Source organism: Onychomys torridus, chromosome 7 (assembly GCF_903995425.1).
Source record: "Onychomys torridus chromosome 7, mOncTor1.1, whole genome shotgun sequence".
NCBI lineage: Eukaryota > Metazoa > Chordata > Mammalia > Rodentia > Cricetidae > Onychomys > Onychomys torridus.
The window spans coordinates 50,637,892-50,663,153 of NC_050449.1; the positions used below are offsets into that span (position 1 = coordinate 50,637,892).

General features: G+C 52.8%; 1 protein-coding gene across 1 annotated transcript; it reads right to left on the reverse strand.

Moving 5' to 3' along the window:
• Nucleotides 1-438: 438 nt before the first annotated feature.
• C7H15orf39 (chromosome 7 C15orf39 homolog) lies at nt 439-9,714 on the reverse strand. Its single transcript, XM_036193409.1, has 3 exons — nt 9,536-9,714; nt 3,648-6,429; nt 439-1,648 (listed from the first exon to the last, which is right to left on the reverse strand). Exons 2-3 carry the CDS (start codon nt 6,376-6,378, stop codon nt 1,281-1,283), a joined length of 3,099 nt encoding a protein of 1,032 aa, XP_036049302.1. The 5' UTR covers nt 6,379-6,429; nt 9,536-9,714; the 3' UTR covers nt 439-1,280.
• Nucleotides 9,715-25,262: the final 15,548 nt, after the last annotated feature.

Sequence of the window (25,262 nt, forward strand, 5' to 3'; positions counted from 1 at the left end):
AGGCTGGTCCAGGTGGCTAGCTGGGGGCAGGCGATGGTGAGCATCGGTGAAAGGCGGCCATGTGCAGGGAAACGGCCAGGGTGAGGGTACTGAGGGGGACCTGGAACACTGTCAGTGGGTAAGGTTGATAGGACGCACAGGGAGAGGTGACAGTTCCAGACTCTAATGGGGTATATCTTCAGTCCTAGGAGACAGGCACACAGATTACAAGACCACCGGTCTCCAAGATTCTCCATAGTTGTGGGAGGGAGGTCTTTCCCAGGTTGCAGTGGCTAGCCAGTGGGTGTGAGAGGAGGGCTTATAGGACCAGAAGTGACCCAAAGCAGAGCACTAGAAGCCTTTAGGGCATTCTGGGCAGGAGGAAGGGGGACAGCCCATTGGTGAAGGGTGATATGCAACATTAACTCACAACCCCTCAAACACAAGCTAGGTTCCAGTTCTAAAAACAACCCAATGCTTTAATAGCTGGCCCCCAGGGCCCAGTCTCAACAAAACCCTTAAATAAGGCAGAAGCCACAGCTTGGCAGCCACCAGCTGAGCTCGTCCCACTGCAGGGAGGTGGCCCAAGAGCCTTGGGAAATACCAGAGTCCACAGTCCAGATCTTCAGAGGCTTCCTAGAATTGAGCTGACACAGCCTGCCGGGTTCCTGTAGCTGCTTGGTACAACTTCACTGGGGTGTGCGATGCAGTCCAGGTAGGTCACCGACAGGAATCCAGAGCAGACTTAGGGTCTTCAGGCCGCCCCAGGCCAGGTCCCTGCACCAGCAGTGGACTCAGAAGTGTGTATGAGCCATATACATTGTACAATACACCACTCTAAGGTAACCAGGTCCCCAAACACATGAAGACTTGACAAGAAGGTTCTACCAGCCTCAGTCTTATTATTCCACAGCCTGACTGAGGTCAAAGGCCTGTCCTGGGCAAGAAGCAGACCAAATCATCATAGGTGTATGTCAGACATCATCCCCACTACAACCCTTGTGAGGTAGGCTGCGTTGTCTTATTTTACAAATGGTGAACAAGGGCTCATGAGAGGTGAAGTGTTTGCCCAGGACACGCAACAAGGAACACAGCAGCCAGGATTCAAGGCCAGGTCGGGTTGGCTCCAATGCCCACAGCTTTTCTCATGGGAAGGAATCCCTTCTAACAAAGACCCCCATGTTCAAAGTTCAGAAGTCTCTGTCCAGTTAGGTGGGCCCAGCCCTGGGCAGCTGGATGTCAGGACAGGTACACAGTGGTCCCCAGATGGTTGACTATCCCAACAACACTAGCTACCAATGCTACAGATGATGGCTCTGGCTGCCCAGGAGCTGGGGGTGAGGTGAAGGTCGGTCTGGTCCTGAGGAGGCCTTGTGGCCCCAAGTAGGCAGTGCCGCACCATTGAGCCAGGCGGTTTCCAACAGGCTGCGGAAGCGTGCCCTCATGGTGGAACCTGGTGGGCTGGTGCTGGTGCCAGAGCTAGGTGAGGGATCACGTGACCCTTCCCCAGTGGTCGTCTCTGTTTTCTCAGGGCCAGTTGGTGGCTTCCTCCCTGGCTTCTTGACCTTGGGGGCTGGTGACTTACGAGCCAGGGAGGGGTTTTCTGGTTCATCTCTGGTCACTGTGGGTTCTGAAGGGGACAAAGTTCTGGCCTCAGTGTCAAAGCCACCTACAAAAGGAAAGCATAGTCAGACTGCAAATCCAAACTTCAAGGTTCCACTTCCTGGTCTCACCAGTCACCTAAAACAAGGTAGGTATGTCTTCAGTCCTAGGAGACAGGCACACAGATTATAAGACCACCGGTCTCCAAGATTCTCCATAGTTGTGGGAGGGAGGTCTTTCCCAGGTTGTAGTGGCTATCAGTTGGTGTGAGAGGAGGGCTTATAGGACCAGAAGTGACCCAGAGCAGAGCACTGGAAGCCTTTAGGGCATTCTGGGCAGGAGGAAGGGGGACAGCCCATTGGTGAAGGGTGATATGCAACATTAACTCACATCCCTCAAACACAAGCTAGGTCCCAGTTCTAAAAACTGCAGATGGCACCCAGTGTCACAACCATCACAGACAGCCAGCCCTTCTTCACACATGCTCACTGACCAGACCAGCGGGAGCTTGCTGGAAAGACACGCTCCTTCCCAAGGGACACCAGAGCTCCACCTGACGAGGACGCAGCTCACAAGTGGCTGCTTGGACGCAAAAATGAGAAAAAAGGGGGCTTGTAGGTCAGGAAACACTGGCTGGGCATCTCACCGGCTAGCTGAATAAACCGAAGCATGAGAAGAGAAAGCTATGCCGTCCAGGAGCCATCTTCCTGCCACCAAATCCCCAGGGCTGCTGTGAAGAGTTTGGGTGGAGACAGGCGCCTCAGGCTGCCAGCAGGGCACAGGAGCCTGGCCAGAAGCAAACCTGACATGCGCCCTATGAAAGGGTCATTAGACAACCCCCAGGGGTCATGAGAACCACTGCTCTAAGGGTACTCAGAGCTCAGGAAGGGAATATGGACCAAGGGTCTTCAAACCTAACCAGTGACCTTAACTGGATCAGAGTTCTAACAAGCAGGAAGACCAGGAAATGGACCTGGTCCTTGGCCCCAGACAGGCTAAGAATCAGAAATGTGGGCCAGCTAGGGGCCCTGTTCCATGGCAGGACTTTACCTCAGGCCTTCCCCACCTTGACCTGTGCTGTCCAGCTAGTTAAGGAAGTAGAACGTCAGGGAAATAGCTGGGTAAGGGGCTGGGTGGCAGAAATGTGTGACAGCAAGCAGACAGGACAAACTTCGGAACCTAGCAATCAGTTCACTGACACAGAAAAGACCATGCCACCCTCACCTTGTCATGGCCTAAGAAACTGGAGTGTCCCCAACACACAACGTTGTGGCACTCGTGTCTTCTAGCACATTATTGGGGGGGGGGAAGCAAGGTCCATGGCTGAGCTGAGCAATGGTGGCATGCGTAATCAGGTACTAGGGAGACAGGAGCATCATGAGTTTGAGGACACTCTGGGTTATATATGAGATACTTTCAAAATGAGTGTGCAACTGAAGAGCCAGGATGATGCATCACTGTGGAAGAAAGAGAACCACAATTCCCAGTTCAGGCTGACATGGGTGCATACAAGTGCCAGCAGACCAGAGGAAATGTACATTCAAAGATATGTGCTTATGTGGGGCATGGGGCCCTCCAGATCCTGTGCATGGAGGTGAACAGGGATGCTTTGCCAGGATTGGAGGGGTTGCATGTGGAAATAAGCTCAGAACAAAGCTCAGGCCTGTGGATTGGAATGAGGATAGAGTAGGAGGCCCCGGTGCCAAGGGACAGAACACAGTGCGTTATTCAGGGCTAGTGTTCAGACAGAAGACATCGGAAGAGAAAACTTCAGGTGGGAAACACGGCCTGACCCAAGTCCCAGAGGCCTACACAAGACACAGAAGGTACAGATGGAGGAGGAGCCATTCAGAAGGGAGCCGATACTATTTCCATGCAAATAGATCTCACTGATGCCCAGATGTCAAGAGGGCAAGGCAGGCCCTAGAGCCCCTGGCACCCCACCCCTTCCCCCGGCATAAGTTTCTGAAATCATTCCGACCCTTGCCCACCGTCCATACAAGCAGTACACACACCTGTCACTCGCTCACACAGCTCCAGTGGCTACAGGGTTGCCCCATGCTCACCCAACTGGCGGCGTACACAGTCATGCCACTGCAGGCCCAGCAGGTCAGGGTAGATATCAGGCAGCTGGCGCAGTGCCAGCAGCTTCAGCATGCGTGAGGTACAGCCATGTAGGGCACGTTCACGCAGTGCACGCTCCTCTGACAGAGTGGTGGGCCGTAGCTCCACACGGTGTTCCTGCAGCACATGGTCCACAGAGGCGGGTGGCAACTTAGGAAAGAGACGCTCCTTCACCAGATGGATGGGCACAAAGATGGCCCCAGCTCGTACTACATGAGGGAAGGGGCACTGCTGTGTGCACAAAAACCTCTGAAGCTGGGACAGCAGCTTGCCTAGGAGGCCCTGCACGCCCTGGCCGTCCTGCCACGCAGCCTGGCCCCATGGCCCAGTGGTCTCAAGCCACTCCCGAAGTTTCTCTGGTGGAGAATGAGCCACAGAGCCTGAGATGGCATCGCAGAGGGATGCGTGCAGCCCTGTAAAGTGCTGTTCTAGGGAGTCTGCTGAGGTCGCAGTGGAAACTTGAGCAGCGACTGGAGCAGGGCCTGAGGCTGGAGCAGAGGCCGGAGCAGGGGCCGGAGCTGGTGATGGAACAGGAGCAGAGGCTGGGGCCGGGGAGGCCACAGCAATGGCTGGCGGACTTGGCAGGGCTAGGTTGAAGCATGCCACCGGCAAAGGCTGAGTGAGAATCTGCAGTCCCACGGGCACGGATGGGGGGTTGGGTGCAGGCTGGGCAGGGGCAGGAGCAGGTGCAGGGGCAGGTGCAGGAGCCAGGGTAGGTGGGGTTGGGACAAGAGCTGCAGGCAAGGGTGCAGGACGGAGTATCTTGAATTTTCGGAACATGAAGGCCACAGAGCTGTGGAAGTTGGTCCTTGGTGTGGCTTCTGTGGCCACTTCAGATATTTCTGTGACCATCTTTTTTAGGCCCGGCAAACCTGACACTGTGTTTTCCATACCTGGCCCATTCACAACTTCTGTGGACTTATCATGTACCTCAGGACTAGGGACCTTGACAGGGACAGTCTCTGCCATTGACTTCTTCACACTCAAGTCCAGAGCCACTTCTTCACGAAGAGAGCAGTGAGGCCTGGAGGTCCCATCCTGGACAGGCAGGGCTCCCTTGCAATCTCTGTCTTGGCTCTTACTGGCGGCTGGAGCACAGTCCTGCTCAGCTGTGGGTTCCGGTGTCTGCACATCCAGGTAGTCACGGTAGGGGGCCAGACTGAAAACATTGTCAATCACAGGCATTGGTGGAGAGCTGGGAGGCTTGGCATCCTTCTGTGGAAGAGACTGGCGCTCCTTGGCACAGGGGTGCAGTGCTGGTGAAGTGTGGGGACCTGGGCTGTCTCCAATGACAATAGGTACCCCAGGACGCTCACTGGGCCTGGGATGGAGTTGCTCTTTCCTGCAGCTGGGCAGCCATGTCTTCTCTTGAGCTTCTGGGGCTGGTTTCTCTGCAGGTCTCACGGGCTCAGAGCATGGCTGGCTGGCCGGCAAAGGCTGGCATGTTCGCTGGAAGGCACTGGGCTGTGGCACGGGTTGCACACTGTTCTGAGAATGGGAAGGTGGTGTTCCCCCAAGCCCTGGGGATGCCCCATAGAGAGAGAGGTCATCCCTGGCATAAGGAAATCCCAAAGTTTGGGGGACAAAGTCCAGTGGGCACCTTGGAGCAAGAGGGGGCTCCAGCTTGAGCCCTGGTGAGGGTGCCGAGAGAGGGGCAGAGTAGGAATAAGTGTCTATCCCAACAGGGGGCAGGTAAGGGGCCTGGGACACCTGCTGCCTCAGGTAGGGGCTGCCCAGCCCACCAGCCTGGTATGCAGCCCCCTTGGGTGTTCCTAGTGGTGGCAGTGGGAGCAGAGAGCTGTAGTTCCCCTGCTTCTCCGGGTGACGGCAAGATGGAGGGCAGGGCAAGGCCTGTGGAGGTGGGGGCAGTGGGTAGTGGGCTGGTACTGCATCCTGGCAAGGTGGTCCGAGGGGCTGGGCAAGGTGGGTCCAAGGACCTGAGGGTCCCTCAGATACTGCTTGCTTGGGTTCCCCAGAATAAGGACCCGTGTACTTGGAAGGCAGGAAGCCTGTGCTGTGGATGGTTCGATACTTCTCCAGGATTGCCTGGCATGGGGAAAAAGTCAGGGAGGAGTCTTTGCTAGGTCCCCCAGTTGGTAGCCCACGTAAGAACGTCCCATCCAGGGGCTGGCCCTTGCCAGGAGCTGGGGCTAGAGAACAGGGTGGTTCAGCAGAGGGTAACAGGGGCCCGGTCACCAGGGTCCAGTCAACATCCAACGGTCTCTTTGCTCCCCCATCCCCTAGGCAAGTGGAGAGTCCATAACACAAGGGGTTGCGGTAGACAGGCTTGGGCGCTGCCAGTGGTGGGCCTGGGTATGCATGAGCCTGGGGACCAAAGGGCAGGAGCTCACTGGAGTCTTTCATCTTTTCAGAACCTTCTGTCGGAGGACGGTAGAGCACGCAGTTTGTCAACAGGTTGTCAGCCCGGAGTGGAGACCCTGCCACTTCAGTGGGGTACAAGGGTGGGTACGGGGTCCAGGATGCCAACCGTTCAGACCCTGCCTTGGAAGCACCCCCTATGGGGTAGGAGAAGTATGCACCCTTGTAATTGCAGGAGTCCTGGTTGCCAGCAGATAGGGGCAGGCCATGTCCAGGCCCTGGGTCTGGCTCCAGGCGGGGCAGCTTGCCATACATCACAGGCCCCAGGGGCCCCAGGGGCCGTTTCTCTGCCATTACTGTGAAGGTGTCAAGCCCTCCTGAACCCCTGCCACTTGACTTGCTGACCTGGGAGAGAGGAGAAAGAAAGATAGAGCATAGGCTACATGTAAACAACAGAGGCCCCTCTCTGCCTTGATGACCCCCAAGACTCTGGCCCTTAGCAATACTCAACTCGGACTAAATGGAGAAGCCACATGCACAGGTTTCTGACTCTATGTTTTGTTTCTGGTTATAGTTTTGAAAGTATAGAACTCCGCTGAACAAATATGTGTACTGTGGCCTTACATACAAGTCTACACTCCATTGTAAGGGTCATTCTGTCATGTGATGGCCAAGAACCCTCCCTTGGGGTTCTGGGCAGTGTTGGAAAGTCATCTGCCTTGGCTTGCTGCTCTGCCTCCCAGGTAAGACCTATCTATCCCAAAGTATCTGGAGAAAAGGGATGGCACAAGAAATGGGCTGGTTCTTATTCCAAGATGCCACAGAGGTCTTGTAACGCTCCTACAGCCAAGACACGGAATCCCTGCACTGCCTACAAATTCTGGTTTCTTCTAACACTTTTAATGATCTGGTTGTCTTACCAAAAACCAAAACCTCAAAACCAGGTCCCCAGACACAGAACTAATGCTGACAACTAATTTTGGATGGACAGGGCAGTCCCTTCCAAGAGGTATCCTGGTAACTCAGCAGGAGGGTCAAAGCTGACCAGCAGGTGGTGCTGTGGAGCCAGCAGGATGGTCCTGGGCTCAGGGGAGGAGTGTCTGTGTTAATCTCCAGGCCTTGTGCACAGGATCCAGGAGAGTGGGGGTGCGTGCCTGGGGAGATGGGAGGCCCCAAGGGCCCCGAGTCCTAGCTGGCAACTACTTCCTCCATACTTTACTGATGGACAGACTAAGTGCTGGGAAAAGAATGCACATGTATTCTTCCCTTGGAACGTCTCATACTCTTCTTTCCCACTTTTCCTTAATAAATCTGGGCTCCACAGCAGAGGCAAGTAAGTCCAAAGAAGGATGAGGATCAATGTCCACCGTGAGCACAGGCACTTTCTTAACACAACAGGCATCCATGACTTCCGGGGCGGCTCCTTCTGAGGCTTGTCTGTTAGGGCTATCACTGAGCCTCCTCTCCCTCTCTCAATGGCTTAGAAAGAGGTAAATGGGATCAATATTCCTACGGTAGGCCACAGGTCAAGCAAGCTTCAGAAGCGTCTGTCACCAGCAAGCAGGGACCAGCTTTCTCCTCCTCTCTGGACAGTGGCCAAGGACTGGGGCTCAGAGTTAGACCAGCAAGGGAAGAGAAAAAGGTGAAGGGTAGTATGGCCTAGGCCCATTCCCAGCCAGCGGATGGCAACCCAGAAGCCTTGGAGACAAGGACCTGTGTCCTGGGGGAAAGCCCCATCCGACACTGCTGTGTTTTTATGGCTGGTTTTGTTCTGTTTTTCTTTCTTTTTTTTTCCTTTTCTAAGTCTTACTGTTTATCTCTAGCTGGCCTGGAACTCACCATGCAGACCAAACTGTCCTTGAACAGAGATCCACCCACCTCTGCTTCCCTGGTGCCGAGATTAAAGATGTGCACCACCACAAGGCTTGGTTGGATGCTTCGGAGGGTACCTAGCCCACTCTATCCTTGGGGAGCTCTGGGTTAATTAAGGGCTGGCTCTGGTCTCACCTCCACGAATGCTCCTTGGGACCTGCTCTAACCACCAGTCTCAAGAGCCCTTCTCTCCCGGGCTCAGCCCAACCCATGCCCTTTACCCTAGAGACTTCCTGAGAACCAGCCACCTGGGACCCTCGGGAGTCTTTGTAGGAGGGAGGGTTCCAAAGAGTCAGCCCAAGGCTCTGAAAGGTGTGGAGGCAACATTATGTCCTGACAGTAGGAAAAATGGAAAGCTCCCCTAGAGGAGGCCCCACCCCCACTCAGACAGCAGCCAAAATGAAGGTGCCTTGTTTCTGGACACTGAGGTGGCCTTGGACGCTTGGAGAAGGTAGGTCCACGGGTGTTGAGATGTCAAGCTCTACTAGTTCTTACATGCGCTCTAACCGCAGCCAGGACCCTGGGCAGGCTCGAGCGCCTACCACACTCCTGCCTTTCCCTTGGGGGAGACAAACAACTCCGTGGGTCCATTCCCATTTCCGCGTCACATCCTTGGGGCCTCAGGAAGAGCGCGATCCCAGCATCAGTATTCTCCAGCTCTAAGAGACCGGTCTTCTAAAACTCTTTGCCAGCTGAGGCTCTGAGCTCTCCAGACACCCAATATGGGGCAAGTCCACACTTCCCAGTTTAGGAGAAAGGGTCTCCAGATGCGCCACCACTAAATTTCCCTCTACCGGCCCCGCCCATGACCATCGTGCCTGAGGCCCACAACCGGCTTCGCTAAGGAACTGGCGCCCTACCCACACGCCAGGCTTCCGGGTGTCCCCCAAACCTCTCCTCTCTGCTGCTCTGCGACGCACGTGCACCCCAGCAGGCTGACACACAGCCTGCCACCACGCACGCAGAGCCGTTCCTGCACGTACGTGCATGGCCCGAATCTGCACAGATGCCCCCCACCGCCCTAGCTCAGGCACACGAGTGCAAGCCAGGAGCTTCGCACTCGGAGCCCCCACGGATCGAAGCCCGAAGACTGCAGTGAGGTCCAGGAGGTGGAGGGGAGGGGGCCCGTCCCGCCGCAGAGTCCGGGCAGCCACCTCCTTCGGGGCGATCCCGCCAGCCTGGGCTGCAGCCAGAGAGTGAGTCAAGCGGTGGCGAGGAAACCGCAGGCGGTCCTGTTCCAACAGGGCTCGTCCACGGCCCCGCGGCACCTCTGCGCCCGCCGCCACCAATCCCAAGCCCCACCCCCACCCTGAGTCTGCGCCCGGCAATCCGCGTGAGCCCGGCCCCGCGAGAGGCCCGAGGGATCCGCCTGACTCCTCGCCAGTCCTACGCCCGGGCACTGCTGGGGCTCCGGGGCTCTACCAGGCCCAGGGAGCATCCAAGTCCTGGCAAAGTCCCCCATGACCGGGCCCCGCAGCCTGACCGCCCGAAGCCTCAGCACCTGGGCCCCGGCCCCTGCGCTCCGTCCCGGGGCCGGCCGGTAGGGGCGCCCTGGGGCAGGGCCACCCGCGCCTTGCCCACGCGCTGCCCGCAAACTCGGCCCAAGTTTCCGCGCCCGCCGGGCAAGGCGAGCTCCTACCTTCAGAGCACCGAGCTTCTGGCGGCTGCCACCCGGGGCCACGGCCGCATCCTCCAGCGCCGCCGAGGCTGCGGGTCGCTGTCCGGCCGGCCTTGCGCGGGAAGTCGCGCCAGGCACCTAGCCCAGAGCCACGCTCCGCGCTGCCGTTCGCGCCGCCGCCGGGCGCCGTCTGTGGTCCCGGGCGGGGCGGGCCAGGGGCGGAGCGGGGGCGGGGCGGCCCGTTGGGTGGGGGCAGAACCCGGCTGTGCCTCTGGGAGCCTGCGCTCCCTTGGGCCCTCCCGTGCCGAAGGCCTGAGTGGAAACGACTTTCCCGCGACCCGGCCTCTGGCTTTGTGCACCGCCTTCAGTCGCCGAGCTCCTGGAACATCTGCCCCGAGGGCGTTCATAAGCCCTCCTTCAGTCATTCCGTTAGATCATTCATTCCTTGCCACTTTCTAGCCATGTGACCTTAGACCTGCCACTTCAACTCCAAGAGCTTCGGTTTCCTCGTTGGTAAAAGTGGTGTTATCTCATAGAAATGGCAGAGCTGGCAGGCTTCGAAAAGATACAGGGCACATAAATTGGGGCATGGTGATATACAACTGAAAAGCCTAGCACTGGGAATTGCCGTAGGGTTGAGCAGAGCCTGGGATAGCTAGCAATACTCCTTGTTGTTTTGTTTTGTTTGGGACAGGGTTTCTGTGGTGATATATTGTGTACCCTAATAAATTTGCCTGAAGAAGACAGAGCCATCCGCTAGATTAGACATAGAGGTCAGGCAGTGATGGCACACACCCTTAATCCTATCACTCGATAGACAGAAATCTGCCATACTGAATACAGACCCCAGGCAGTGGTGGAACACACTTTTAATCCCAGGAAGTGATGTCTGGGCAGAGAAAGGTATATAAGGCATGAGGAAACAGGAGCTCTCTCTCTCTTCAGACTGAGGATTTCATAGAGGTAAGAATTAGTGGCTGGCTGCTCTGCTTCTCTGATCTTTCAGCTTTCACCCTGATATCTGGTTTTGGATTTTCTATTAAAAGACCATCTGCCTTCGGGTTAAAAAAAAAAAAAAAAAGACCATCTAAGATCCAAACAATGGTTTTTACTATATAGCTGTATCTGTCTGGGAACTGCACTCTGTAGACCAGGCTGACCTCGAACTTACAGAAATACACCTGCCTCTCCCTCCCCAGTGCTAAGACACATGGGCCACCACCGTGGGTTCCTAACAAAACTCTTAACAAAAAAAAAAATTGAAAAGATGTCACAAGGGAGCCCTGGCATCCTTGACCAGTACTAGTTACATTTGGAAGTTGGAGGGAAGGCTCCTAGGGACAAAGTACAGACAAATGTATCTCAAGTCCTCTTAGGGTTCCATTGCTAAGGAAATGATTTTTTTTTTTCTTTTTTTACCGCGAGTGGACCAGGAATGAGGCTCTGGAGGTGTTGCCAAGTGGCCTCGGTGGGCATCTGAACCATTTTGCAAATGCCTCTCACCAGAACCAGCCAGAGCATGAGGCCGAGCATGAACAGCCTAGAAGGCTAATGGGGTGAAGCATCCCTAGCCAGAAAGGGGCCTGGGAGACCAACGGTCTCTGTTCACCCAGACTTTAGCCACCGGGATGTGGAACCCCTCAACACTACTCCTATTTTGGAAGGAATCTGATGCCTATATTTCGAAGACTGCCCAAAGGCCAAGGCAGGGCCAGGCAGTGAGGGAGAAGAACGGGTGAACACCATACAGATCAAAATGAGTTTATGGGCCAACACCACTCAAGACACCACCTTGAACCACACAGGTCAGGACTGCCTGAGTCAGAGCAAAGCAGGGCTGAGTGTACAGGTGTGGGAGCAGCTGGCACTGAGGAGGAGGGGCCAGGCACCACGTAGGACTAGGAAGAGGAAGTGAGGTCACCCAAGGAGAGAGGGGGGTGTCTTTTGGATTAGAGTTGGAAGATTTTTTTTTTACAAATAGAGGCTGCCAAGGAAGGGGAGACTCTGAGGGGTTGGGGCTTTCCCAGTCACACTACATACAGGCTGGAACAAGGACCCAGACTGCCTGCTTTGTGTATCCTACAGTCTCTCTCTAACACCAGGAAGGTGAGTCTGTGCCCTGACAGCTCTGGGTCATGCCAAAGTTGAGAGCCCTCTCTCAAGCGGTTGTTTCCTCTCACACATCACTAACTCTGCCCCTTCCTTCGCTACTGCATAGGGTGTACCCCCACTCCTCACCTGCTGTGAGCTGGGAGGAAGGAAGACAATGTCCTTGGCTCTGTGGTCTAGAACTCTCAGGTTGTGGGTCCAGGTAAGACCCCCCCCCCCCATCAGGCCAGGATGAGCCTGAAAGACCCTGGGGCCCAGCTACATCTTCAGCCCTGTTACTTTGTCGTAATTCAGAATCATCTCTCAAAGACAGTTGTCCCACCGGTCAGCTTGTCTGGTCCTTTTTGACATCACTCAAACACTCTGGATCTCCAAAGAAAGGACACGGCGTGGAGGACTCGAGAGCTGCTTGCAATTCCCTGGGCCTTAACTCGATCAGCACAAAACAGAGCCAGGGAGCCACCTGCCTCATAGCCGTCTATGGTGTCAGCATCCAGCAACATCCAGTGAGAAACTGCCGTAAACTGCAGGAAACTCTAGAGTGCTGGGCAACTCTTCTCCCTCTCCGCCCCAAGGGTCATGTGCAGAGCCTATAGCAGATAAAGGTGGTCCTTTCAAGGTGACTTGAGAGGCTCCATGGGTTTTTGTTAACATTGCAGCCTTGGAGAGATAGTGATGTTTTGTCTGGAAGGTGAAGTCACGGAGTCAGAGCCGTAAAGAGAAGAGTTGAACATGTGGGCCCAGGGGGAGAGGGGAAGGTAGGAAAGCAGGAGCCCGGCACATGTAATCTGAACATTCAGAAGACTAAGACAGGGATCTACCGAGTACAAGGCAGGTTTGTTATATAGCGAGTTCCAAGCCAGCCTGGGCCACAATGTGAACATCTGTCCACAAAGCAAAATTAAATACATCACAAAGTAGAACAGAAAAGTTCAAAGAGGGCTCTATCCTCCACCCCACCCCAGCCCTACACAGGCTTGAAAGGGGTGCATGCCCTCCACCTCCCCTCCCTCACTGACACAGATTACTCCATAGAAAGGCAAGGTTAAAGGTCAGCTTCCTGAACTGCAGCTTGTCATGTTATGGTTATTAATAAAAATGTCCCTTCCACTAATGACGTCATACCTGCTATTTACAAATATCTTTCCTTCCTCAGAGGAGCTATCTCACCCCAGAGGAGAGGCAGTGATGGAAGCCAAGCCATCCTACAGGCAGAAAACTAGAGAAACCTAAAACACACAGAAAGTGCCTCTTCCTCCAAGGAGGCCACCCAGACTAGTAGCACGGCCTTCTCATCCTCATCCTTCCCTGTCAGCAGAGGAAGGCTGCAGTGTGGGGAGGGGCAAGGCGCTCCTACGTGGAGCTGGTTCTGTGCCAGACACTTAGTAGTGTCTCACTTAAGTCTTAGAACCAGATGAAGAATTTGAGAAGCAAAGCAAACTCACCAGGGACGGTAGTACAGAGTGACAGATGGCAGATGGCTATAAGACAGCAGGATCAAAGGTTCATGGAAGACCCTATCTCAAAAAAAAAAAAAAAAAAAGGCAAGTGAACCGAGTTGGACCTTTTGAGCTGTGTGACTTCACTTAACTTCAGTTTGCACATCAGCCCAATGGGCAGAATTATGACATGTCACAGGGCTCTGATGACTTCACGGCTTAGTTCATAGTAAGCTCTGAACCACTTGCTCTGGACATGGTGGGGACTGGGGTACTGTTCTTCATAGCCAATAAATGGAGGAGTGGGATCTCCCCTCTTGGAATTACTATATGACTCAAGAACCCTCCTGAGTCAAGGCTCAGATGCATCTGGTGGCCACAAATCCTCTGCCTGTCAAGCAAACACAGCCTGAAGTGGTGTTGTGCTAGTGGCCATTAGCCTGAGCTCAGAGCACCTTAGGGAGTCTAACAGTACACAGCTTGGGAGGTTTGGGCCATAGGTCTCAATTGAGTGAGGTAACCTGTTTTCCAAAGGCATGCTGGCAAACCAAGACTTCCTTCTGCAGGAAGCTGGGAGGCAGTTTCTTATCAGTCTCAGAGTCTCCTGTGACCCCCACTCTAGATCAACCTGTCACATTGTAGCCTACCTGCCACAGCAGACCCCAGGAGCCAACAGAAGTTCATTGTGATCCTATATGCCTTGGCTTCCGGTCAGTCTTGTATTTGATTCCTTCTAGCTGCATCCAGGATGCCTCCCCTGATCCCCAGGCTGGTGTGAGTTATCTTTCCTGGAAGCTGTTTAGATTCTAAACTACTTCCAGCCTAGTCTCAGCTCCCTATGCTCAAATGGCTTGGTTTCCGGCTCCCCCATGAGACCGAGGAAGGGACTTCCTCCAGGCTGAGGCTGTCTGAACATGGGTTGGAGTGCCTAACACAGGACTAATTTGGGCCATGGCTGTGGAGTCACAATTTAATACAGATGCACTCTGCATATGTTCAGGCAAAGAAAACCAGGAAAAACAAACAAACAAACAAACAGGCCTGTTCATCCCAAGAAGACTAAAGTAGGAAGATCACTATAAATTCAAAGCTAGCTGGGTACATAGTAAGTTCCAGGATAGCCTGGGCTACAGAGTGAGATCCTGTCTTGGGGGTAGCAAGAAAACCCCACCTGGCCACACTTTTCTAAAGTCTGCGTTTCCTCTAAGTAAGGTACTAAGTCTAAGCCTCTAGGATGCTAACCAAGCTTCAAGCCAACAGTAGCCTGCCTCCTGCCCTTATTGCAATATAGCGCAACTGACACCTAACGGCCCAGTTCTGTGCCCAGGACATTGGGCAGGAGTGTTTACAACCCAGACTCCTGAGGGCTGGTTATCCACACAGCAGGGTTTCCATCTTCCTGACTAGACCCAAGATGAAAAACCAACTGGTTGAGTTCCACCTGCCTCATGTGCCCTGCAGTCCCCTCCAGGAGGCCACCAGCTGGAAGCTAGAGTGTGTATTGAGAAGAGGGTGCCACCCGCCCACTATGAGGAAGCAGCTACACCCTTCCCCATTAGTGTTGTGGGAGGTCTCCATCTTCAAGCCCTCTCCCCTGCGCCCACCCCAGCCACCCTAATCACTTTCTCCCCTGCCCCAAGCCTTTCTCCAGGGATTCCCTCCTCAAGCCCAGGTGCCCCTGGCAAGGGCAGACACAGCTATTTCCAGGATGGCAGTTTGGGCAGAAAGCCTTCAGTCCTGCCTGAGCCCAGTGTCTGGTCCTCAATGTTAAGCTTTGGCTTCCAGGAGGGAATCACCTTCCTGCCAGCCCCCCCAGTGTGAAGGTTTAAGGGGGGCTGCCAATCCAGTTCCTTCTTAGCTTGCCATGCACCTTCCCCCAGTGCCAGGGCACCCCCTTCCTTCCATGGGCAGGCCAGGGGAACTGTCTTCGAAGTCTTCCTAGGGCTGGCTGGGGCTGCAAGATCTGGCCAGGTAGCTGGTTGGTGGCTGCCCCCTCATTAGCAGCCTGCTGGGGTTTCTGTCACTTAGGGCTGGTTACTAAGCAACGAGATCCAAGAAGGGCTCGGCTCTGGACCTGCAGAGCGGCTGCTGAGGGAGAAGCCAGCAGGCCATTGACCAAGGTCATGGTCAGAAGGTTTCGGGGTGAGGCCTCAGAAAGTTCCTGTCATCTCGTGAGCTTAGAAACTCACAGCCCGGGCCCAAGTAAAGGGTCTCTGAGCTCTGAACCCAAACATTACCCTCAGAGCCCTCAGGCTTCCTAGAGATTGAAGGGAGGATGAGTGGAAGTTGAGGAGACATTGCTCCCCCTTTCTGGACTAGAAAGATAACCTTGTGGCTTTATGAACCACAAGCCTGTGGCCTGAGGTAGGAGACACACAGAGTCCCATTTCCCAGTATATAGCTCTTAAGCTTTGAATAGAAAGTCCACTTTGTTTTTTAACATTTATATGGGCTTAGGCATGTTTTTGTTTGATTGTTGTTGTTGTTGTTGTTTTTTGAGACAGGATCTCACTATATAGTCCAGGGTGGCCTGGAATTTGCAATCCTGTCACAGCCTGAGTGTTTCAACTAAGGGCATGCGCTACTTTGCCTGACTGGTCTTAGACATGCTGACTGCCTCTCAACCCCCTTGGGCTCACCTACTGCATGGGTTGACGACCTCATCTCCGTTTTCGGGGTGTAAAAATGCTCAAGGCAGCACTGTTGTGACACAGTCCTGCTGTTCATTACTCATCACCAAGCTTCCAACATGTAGGCAGAGGGGAGTAGCCCTGCAGCTATGCACAGCCTACAGGTGCCTACCATGTGCCAGGTGACCGAGGAACATGTAATCATGTCCAGGGACAGCCCTGTGCCCCTCCACTCCCCTACTGATTCCTTGTGTTGTTTTTCTGATTTAACAAGAATATCGCCTTTTCTAAGTACAGGCATGGAGTTCATGTTTTTTTTTTAAAAAAACATTAACTCATTTATTTAATCTGTTTAACGGATTAAGTCACTTAACCCATTTATTTCATTAATCCATTTGCTGGATGAAATGAAGCAATCCTGAGGTGGTAGGACAGAGGACCAGCCACACCACCCTCCTAACCTGGCACTTGAGCTGTGTCCCTGGGTTGGTATAACCACAGGCAGGTCAGAGTTTTAGGAAGAGCAGTGACAGCTAATTAAAATTTTAGCTCAGGAAGGCCTCCTAGGGGCAGGGATTGCCTCAGTCAGCCTCCTTGGTGGCGGCCCCTAATTGGACCCCTGGGTCCTAGTAATGATGCAAACTCACCAGGCAGATGATAACAGGCAGGGAGGGAAGGGACAGGGGAAGAAAACAGGTTGACAAAAAAAAATAAAATAAATAATAATAATAATAATAATAATAATAATAATAATAACAGCCCCTCCCCACACCATTGTGAGCAGTGGCTTTGAAGTCCCCAGACTGTCACTTCTGAGCTGTGTGACAGGAGATGCATTGCTAAGGCTTTCAGAGTTCCTGTTTCCTTACTGAAAAATGGAGATAAGAAAACTTCCAGCCCTGGAGGCGTGCTGGGAAGAATTATGCGTGGAAAATACAATGCCTGATGCCTGGCTCAGAATTAGGGACCCATAAAGCTTGAGCAATTAGCATCACAGTTACTAAACCTTGATTACCACCCAAGCCCTTCCCTACCCATAACCTCATTAGCCCTCAGTGCCTCCTCATTGAGAAGAGAAAGGAGCGGGCATGCAGCGGGGGCAGAGGTTAGCTTTCTCTACAGCCGGCAGGCATGGCAGAGTATGGCTGTGATGCTGTGGGAACTCAAGCAGGTAGCCAAACAGTCTGAGATGCCTTCGGAACCACAGCCTGCAGAGTAGAAAGAGGGTGGCAGGAATGGGCCACGACAGAGACGCAGCTAAGGGCCAGAGAGTACAGAGTGTATGTGGCCAGGCACCATGGGGAGTCAACAGGGATACTACAGCAGGGCATGGCCAATGACAGTCCATGCCACCCTGCTAGGAGTTGAAGCCTAGCCTGAGTAGCCAAATTCCTCTCTAGGCCCAGAGCACTATGAATTGCTTATGCCAGAATGGTGGGCTATGGGGCATCTTGGGGAGAGGAGGAGGGTTCAGGCATATCCTTTCTGACAGTAACAAGATGAGCTCAGAGTCCCTAACCAGTGTCTAGAGAACAGACAACCTAATCCTTCCAGTCTGAGACTTCCAAGTCCATTGGTCCAGAAAAGGCCAAAGTTAACATAGGTTAACATAGCCACCCCGATTCCTTTCCTCTTCCCTGCCCCCACTCCCCTAGACATCCCAGCTCCGTGGCATCCATCACCCACCACCTGCAGGCTGTTTTCACTGATTTTGGGGCATCTGTTCTCCCTTGAAATGTTGGAGGCTTAATCTCCAAATGTAGATGTTAATGGCATTTGGAGATGGGACCTTTGGGTTGGAGGTGGTTGGGTCAGGAAGACTCTGTCCTCGTGAGTGGATTGACCGACTCACATATGGCTCTTGGCAGAGGAACTGCACTCAAAGCAGAGTTCTCCGGCAAACTTGTTCTGTGTTGCCGTGGGATGTTCTTCATGGTGTGGTACAGTGCCCAGCAGCAGCCAGCACCAGCTTGAACTTCCTACCTTCTAGAACCAAGAGCTAAGCAGAATAGAATGGATTGCAATCCCAACCTATTACTGTGCCTGCCTAAGCCTGGAACCTTCTCTCCTCCTTGGTCACTTCCCTGCCCAGCAGAGTACTGTGTCCCTAGATGCTCCATGAACCCGCCTCAATAAGCACTGGCCTCAGAACACAAATATTTTCACAGAGAGAAAGCCAGGGCCAGGACAGAGGTGTGGAGACAAGGATGAGTTCAAAGTGGCCGGTCATCTCTAATAAATCGATGTTCCCTGAACAAACAGTCCGCTCGTCGATACCAGCCCAGGGCTAGGCCTTCCTCTCTCTGTTTGCAGCCCCATCCTGGCTCCCTGCGCAGCCCCTACCTCCTGTCATCCAGGCCATCTGTAGCTCACTCTGGCTCCAATTAGCTCAGCAATTAGCACCTCATCAAGACCTGTCTGCCTCTGAACAACCCCCCTGGGAAGGGGCTTCAGGAGGTCTCCATGACCTCAGGTCCCAAAGTCTTACAAGTCTAGACTTGCACAGTTCCAGTCTCCCTTAGGTGCCTCTCAGCATAGAACAGGGGACTGAAAAATCCCTCAGAAAGTGGGTACAGGGTTAGGAAGGAGAAGATCCCTACTCAAGCAGTCCCTCAGACCCTGAACCAGCACCTAACACACCCCTACCACCCCTCATTCATCTGGTGACCCCAAGCAGCCAGAGTGTCAGGAGATGTCAGAGCTAGGGAATATCCCAAACCCAGTGGGGACAAGTCACCAAGTGGTAGGCAGATGCTCTCCAAAAGTCCCCCAGGTGGCTGTATACAGCTCAGGGTTTAGAACTTAGTTTGGCTTCCCCCTTGAATCGGGTCTCTCTGCCCTCAACTCTAGCTTCATTTTCACCCTTTTCATGAGCCCTCAGCCCTCTGAATCAGCCTTTCACCTCACAGCTCCTTCAAGGGAGCAGGCTGAGTGCCCTCACCCCAGCCTCACAGCCAGGAACTGTAGAGACACAAGGAACTGGAGAGGGGGCAGGGTTCAGGCATATCTTTTCTGACAGTAGCTCAGTACATACACATGTAATCCCAGCATGCTTAGGAAGCTGTGGCAGATGGGTAGACAGTTCCAGACCTGCCAAGGCAGAAAGACTGGTGCCAGGGGTAGTGTGGGCACCATGGCACAGAAGGCTGGTTGAGATGTCTCCTTTCTAAGCTCGATGTTGCCATCTCAAGTGAAGGAATACTAACAGCCACAACTTTGGACTGGAGGGGTAGTTCATTTAGTAAAGTGCTCACCCCAACACGCACAAAGCCCTGGGTTCTATGTTTAAACATCACACGAATCAGGTGTGTTTTGAGTATAGGCATATCAGATTATATGCCTATATTCCCAGCACTTGGGAGGTGGAGGCATATTTGGATTAAGGAAATTCAGAATCGTCTTCAGCTACACAGTGAATTCAAAGCTAACCTGAACTACATGAGACCCTGGCTCAAAAAGGTAAAAGTAAAAAGGCCAAGCAGTGGTGGACGCCTTTAATCCTCAGGAGGCAGAGGCAGGTGGATCTCTGTGAGTCAAGGAGAGTTCCAGGGCTACATGGAGAAACCCTGTCTCAGGAATACCAAAAATAAATATAAAGAAAGAATAAAAAATAAAAATAAAACAATAAATAGCCCTATGCCCCACAGAGGGTGGCAAAAGGTATCTGCCAGAGGGGAGGATGTCTAAGAGAAGTACCTAATCCCTCCTCCATCCCTCAGACACAGGGCAGCTAGCCCAGGGAGAGAAGTCTCATGGGGTAGGGGAGTCGCGGGGGTATTGTTCAGGCTCAGAGGATGGTACATGCCAGGACTGGATGACCACTCTGAACAGGAGGGTGGGAGGTACAAGGGACCCAGCTGGACAGGAAGTCACAGTCACACCACCCGAGGCCCACAGAGTGAGAGGCCAGCCCTTGCTGACCCTGAGCTGCCTGCCGGTCTTGAGCTTAGAGCCCCAGCAGCAGCAGCCAGACAGCTCCTCTACAGCTGGGAAGAAGCTCTGCCAGAAAAGCCCCAGGGTGGGGGGGATGGGGGGGACCTGCTGCATCGCCTACAGGGACAGAATCCACCAGTGTCGCCCGTGGAGAAGCAGGGTACTTCTCAGGGATGCTTGGGTACAAATGGGTATAAACCAGGCTCAGGTTCTAAGTCTCCACTCAACTGTGAAGTTTGGGGGTCCTTTCTTGTCTCCAAAATCCAGGGTATCTGCTCATTGATTTATTGTAGCACCGGCTAGCCTAGAGCTTACTATGTAGACCAGGCTGGCCTTGAACTTGTGGCACTCACCTTGCCTCTGTCTCCAGAGTGCTGGGCTTACAGGCATGTGCCCTCATCCTTGGTTCTAAAGTAGAGGAGCCTTGACTATGGGAAAGTGTGTGGAGGGGACCAGTGACCAGAATTCTGACTCACGGAATGAATAACAAGGCAGGCTATGAGGGCCCAGCGGAATCTATGTCCCTCTTCTTTCTGCTGGCATGCTGGGGTGGCTGGGCTCAGAGAAGGTGAGGATTGAAGTCTGCTTTCCTTACCCTGAAGAGAAGTTCTGAACACAGTGGGAATGCTAGAAGCCAAAACCACACTGCCACTGTTGCCTTTCCCCCAGAGGCTCAAAGCCAAGGGCAGTGGGTGGCAATCTTAGCCCCTCTGCTTCAGAGCCTTGTGCCCCCACACCAGCTGTACCAGCCCACTGCCTCCTCCTGCCACTCATTCTAATCCCAGCTTTGGGGTCCATTTCTAGCCTCTTTCCTGTCCCAGTTCTAAGGCAGTGGCCAGGACACATACCAGGGCAATCATACCAGGTACAAAAGGCCCTGAGTTCTTTGCCTTCAAAAGGCAGTTAGAGAGGCACCCCACTGTCGGGGGGGGGGGACCTTGACACTCCTCTTTGCTCATTCATGCTTTATCTTCTACATGAACCTCCCCAGAAAGCCACGAAGACTTCCTGTGACCCCTAGCCCTGGACCCTGTGTGCTGAGAAACTAACCACAACAAAAGGAAGTGTGAGACTTTGGTCGGCCGGACCCCACCCGGGACTGTGATCCCAGTCAGCTCCCTGAAGGGGAAGGTGTGAAACTCTTGAAGGCAAAAGGCCAGTGGAAACACTTGAGGTACCTGGGGAGATGTGTGTGTACTCCTCAGCCAAGCAGTGGAGCTGTGGGCAGTGGCAGGAAGGTGTTAAATACAGAGGGTTTGGATATGAGAGGCCTGAGTGGGCTTCTGGGTACATGGTCCATGGTGTTCCTCAAGCAGGGTCTGCCCAGTGCTGGATAGCTCTCACTGACTCCCACAAAACCTTGAATGTCCAGTCTCCCTGTGGAGGTCCAGTGATCTCTGGCTGTCTAGCCTTTGCTTCAGGCTTAGCGGAGATAGACTGCCACTAACCCCCAACAGAGCTCTGGCCTGGGGCTTACAGGCATGTGCCCTCATCCTTGGTTCTAAAGTAAGGGAGCCTTGACTGGGGAAAGTGTGTGGACTTCTCAGACTTCAAAGGGACAAGAAGCAGGCGGGCTCTCCTTGACCTTGAAAACACCCTGGGCTGAGAAACAGGCAGAACCCAGGGTACTCACAATCTGTGCTGAGGGGGGCTGCGAACTGAGATTAGTGTCTATGTTCCTGGGTTCAAACCCTACCTCTGCTTGTTGTCTGTAATGCCCAGGTAAGTCACTTCACTGAGGCTCAATACACAAGTATGAAACTTAGCATGAAGCAGATGAGGAACTCCCTGTGTGTTCAGTATATGAAAGACTCTGGGCTTGACCCTCAGAACCAAACACATAAACCAAAGAGACAGATAAATAAAAAGGGTATATTATACCTGTAGCTTCATAATTTGGGAGTCAGGACTGTGTGAGTTCAAGCTGAGTTCAGGTTTCATACTGAGTTCCCCATCAGCCTGGGTTACAATATAAGACTCTATCTCAGAAATACATAAATAAAAATAAATCAATCTGTAAGACACCTGTAGTTCACATCATAGGATTGCTAAGCAGATCGAATGAGATCACATGAAAAGCAGAGCTAGGCAGCTGTGTTTGGTGCTCCTGCAGCAAGTGAGCTTAGAGGGGAGGGAAGGAGCCCAGCTGGCCCATGCAGCTTGTGTACATGTGCATGATGGGGACCAGTGCTCCAGGACAATCAAGAGAGCCTGCTGGGGGAATTCTCTGCCCTTCTCAAAGCCTGCACCCCTGTGCGGCCTTTCCAGTCCTCCTGCCTACCTTTGATCCCCACTTCCGAGGACATGTCTAGAGCTGCTTGGTCACAATGAGGGACAGTCAAGCAGGTCCTTCTTTCCTTCATTACCTCTCCATTCCCTCCTTCCTCTCTCCTCCCCTCCTCCTCTGCCCTCCCTTTTCTTCTCTCCTCCCACACCACTAACCTCTGCCAGGTCGACCTCAGGCAGGTGTGTGAAACTTCTGTGGTTTGTCCACAGGACATGTTGGTTGCCCAGGGCAGAGAGTTCCTAGAAAAGCCCCAACCCTTCGGATGTCCCAAATCAGCAGATGGTAGGGGGGAGGTGGTGGGTGGAACTGTCCACCGCTACCCATCCCCAGAAGTACTCCCCAGCCTGTTTGTCTAGTTTGCATCCTGCCTGTGTCCAATCAACGTGGTGACCTCAGAAAGCCACTGGGTACAGCTGGCCCCAGTTTCATCTCTAAAATGGTGCTATCCCATCCTTCTTTTCTTTTAGATTTTTAGTTCTTTTTCTCAAATTTTATTTATTTATTTTGGGGTTGGTACTAGGCGTCAGAAGTCAGCTTCTCCTTCCATTGTGAGTTGCCAAAATCAGACTTGACAGGTTCGGCTAGCAAGTGCCTTTACCGAGCTAGCCATCTCAGCCTGTTTCATCTTTCTTATTAGGTATGTGTTGTGTGATATTTTGATCGTATTCTGATAATAAAGCTTGCTTGGAGTCACAAGGTTGGAGCTAACCATTAGCTGACTAAAATTAACCATAGAGGTCTTGGATTGAGGATAGATAGGAGACAGGAAGTAGTAAGGTGGGGCTGAAAGAGGATCTCAGACCTTTTGGACTGAAAAATAGAAGAGAGACGGGTGACTGGTGGTTTCTCCGACTCTCTGATAACAGGCTCTAACCCTGATATCTGACTCCTGACTTTGTGTTGATAAAAAATAATCAGATAAATGCAACAGATATGGAGGGGAAAGACCTTGAAAACAACTAACATGCCGAGCATGGTGGTGCACACCTATAATCCCTGCACTCAGGAGGCAAAGGCAGGAGGATCCAGAGTTCAAGGCCAGCCTTGACTATATATATAAAAGTTTTAGGCCAGCCTGGGCTGCACGAGGCTCTATCTCAATAACAGAGAGAGGAGGGGGAGAGAGAGGGGAGATGGGGAAACTGACTTACGAGCTTGCTTGTCAGGCCTGGCCCTCCCTCTGGACACAGTCCCTGGAGAGTCCCTAGGGGTAGGTGAATGCTTAGCTCTCATCCACAGGAGAAGGAAGTGCAGAGAAAATCAGTTTACCATCCAGCTAGTTCAATCATTTTTTGTGGCGACCTCCCTGTGGGGGCCTACTGCTAGCCACCAACCCTGCTGCCCACCTGACCTCACCTACTCAGACCCCAGCTTCTGCAAAGCCTGAAAGGCACCCTGTCTCCTTCCTTTCCCATCCTGTTCCCAGCGCCCCCCCTCCTTCTCTCCCTCCAACCCCTGCTCTGAGTGGCTTCTCAGTCCCCAGACTCTGCTTCCTCAGGCTCTGGTCCACTTGGGGGCCCAAATGCAGGCAGTACTTGTACCAGCCCCAAGCTAAAGAGAGGTATGTCCAGTCAGGGCTTGTCCCCTGGCCACCCTCTGCACTTCGGTTTCTTTTCTCATAAACTAAAAAAAAAATAAAAATAAAAATACTTACAGGTCAGGCTGCAGTGGTGGCTCAGAAGTTAAGAGTACATACTGCACGAGAAGAGGACCCAGATTCAGTTCCCAGCACCCACATCTAATGGCTCACAACCACCTGCAACTCCAGTTCCAGAGAGAAAGTCTCCAAAGCCACCTGCACTCCGTGAACACTCTTGTGCAAACCATAATTAAAAATAGTAAGGGCTGGAGAGATGGCTCAGCATTTAAGAACACTGGCTGCTCTTCCTGAGGACCTGGGCTCAATTCCCACCACAACTAGCAGCTCACAACTGTCTATAACTCCAGTTCCAGGGGATCTGACACCTTCACACGGACATACATGCAGGCAAAACACCAAAGAACATAAAATAAAAAATCATTTAAAAAGTTTTACTCTTTTAAAAGATAATAGTAATCCCCACGTTTGGTTGGGAAGCTCAGGCATAAGGATTGCTGAGAATTCAAGGCCAGCCTGGGCTATATAGTGATTCCCAGGCAAGCCTAAGATACAGTGTTTGGCCCTGTCTCAAAAACTCAGAGAAAGAAAGTAGAATTTAAAAAATAATAAACCGAATGACCCCAATTAACAAAGTCAAGTTCTGTATGGAGAGTGAATGATTCAGCCCTGTCGTAGGCCCATCTTGGTGCCTCTGGAGCACTAGGGACTAAATGCATAGGCTGAGACAAGCCATCCAGGAAGGGTAGGTGTGGCTGGCCCTACCAAGGGGAAGAGGCTGAGGTTGGAGTCAGGATGAGGCCTTGAGAGGCTGGAAGGGTTTCCCTGACTTAGGATGTGTGTGCTGGCACTATACTTTGTATGGAACCCTAGTGCCTGCTGTTTGAGAGCCCAGGGCTTAGCTGTCAGCAGACTCCACCAGGGCCCTGTGCCAGCCCACAGAGCTCTTGGCACAGAGTCCCACACCAGGTGCCTGGTGTGGGAGCAGAATCTGCCCTGCATTTCAGGGACTAGATGCTGCTGTGGCTGGACACACTTGGGCATTGCCCAGACTATGTCTGGCAGAAGCCCATGTTCTCCCAGTAATGCTGGGGATGGCAGGATCTCAGTTGTTTCTGAAAATAATCTTCCCATACAACTTGCTGAGTCCGTGGCCCACAGACCCACTCCTCTCCAGCTGGATTCACCCCCCCCACCTCAGCCCCTCATCACTGACTGGCACACAAACCTGTGTTGTGCAAAGGTTCATGGGTAGAGAAGGATGAAGTTCAGTGCATACTACCTTCTATTCTTTCTATTGTTTATAGTTCAACAAGCTATATCTATTCTTGTATTCCTTTTATATATTTAATTTTTTATTTATTGTATGTGTGGGGTATATTGCCTGCATGTATGTATGTGCACCATATGCATGCCTTGTACCAGAAGACGGCCAGGGACCGGAGTTATAGACAGTTGTGAGCTGCCATGTGGTGCTGTGAATCAAACCTGGGTCCTCTGGAAGAGCAGCCAGTGCTCTTAACAGCTTAACAGTCTCTCCAGCCTCCATATGTGTGTATGTGCATTTTAAAATATGGGTTCTCACTATGTAGCCCCAGCTAGCCTGCTTCTGTTTCCCAAGTGTTGATATTACAAATATGTGCTACTACACATGGATTTTTTTTTTAGATGAGTCTCATATATATATCCTAAGCTAGCCTCCAGAACTCTTTCTTCCCATTCTCTTGTGTGTGTGTGTGTATGTCTGTGTGCA

Excerpts from the sequence above, each read along its gene's own strand:
- C7H15orf39 (XM_036193409.1), bottom strand. The coding sequence starts at position 6,378 with ATGGCAGAGAAACGGCCCCTGGGGCCCCTGGGGCCTGTGATGTATGGC. Across the intron at positions 1,649-3,647 it reads CTGTGTACGCCGCCAGTTGG|GTGGCTTTGACACTGAGGCC; the intron begins GTGAGCATGGGG and ends TTCCTTTTGTAG.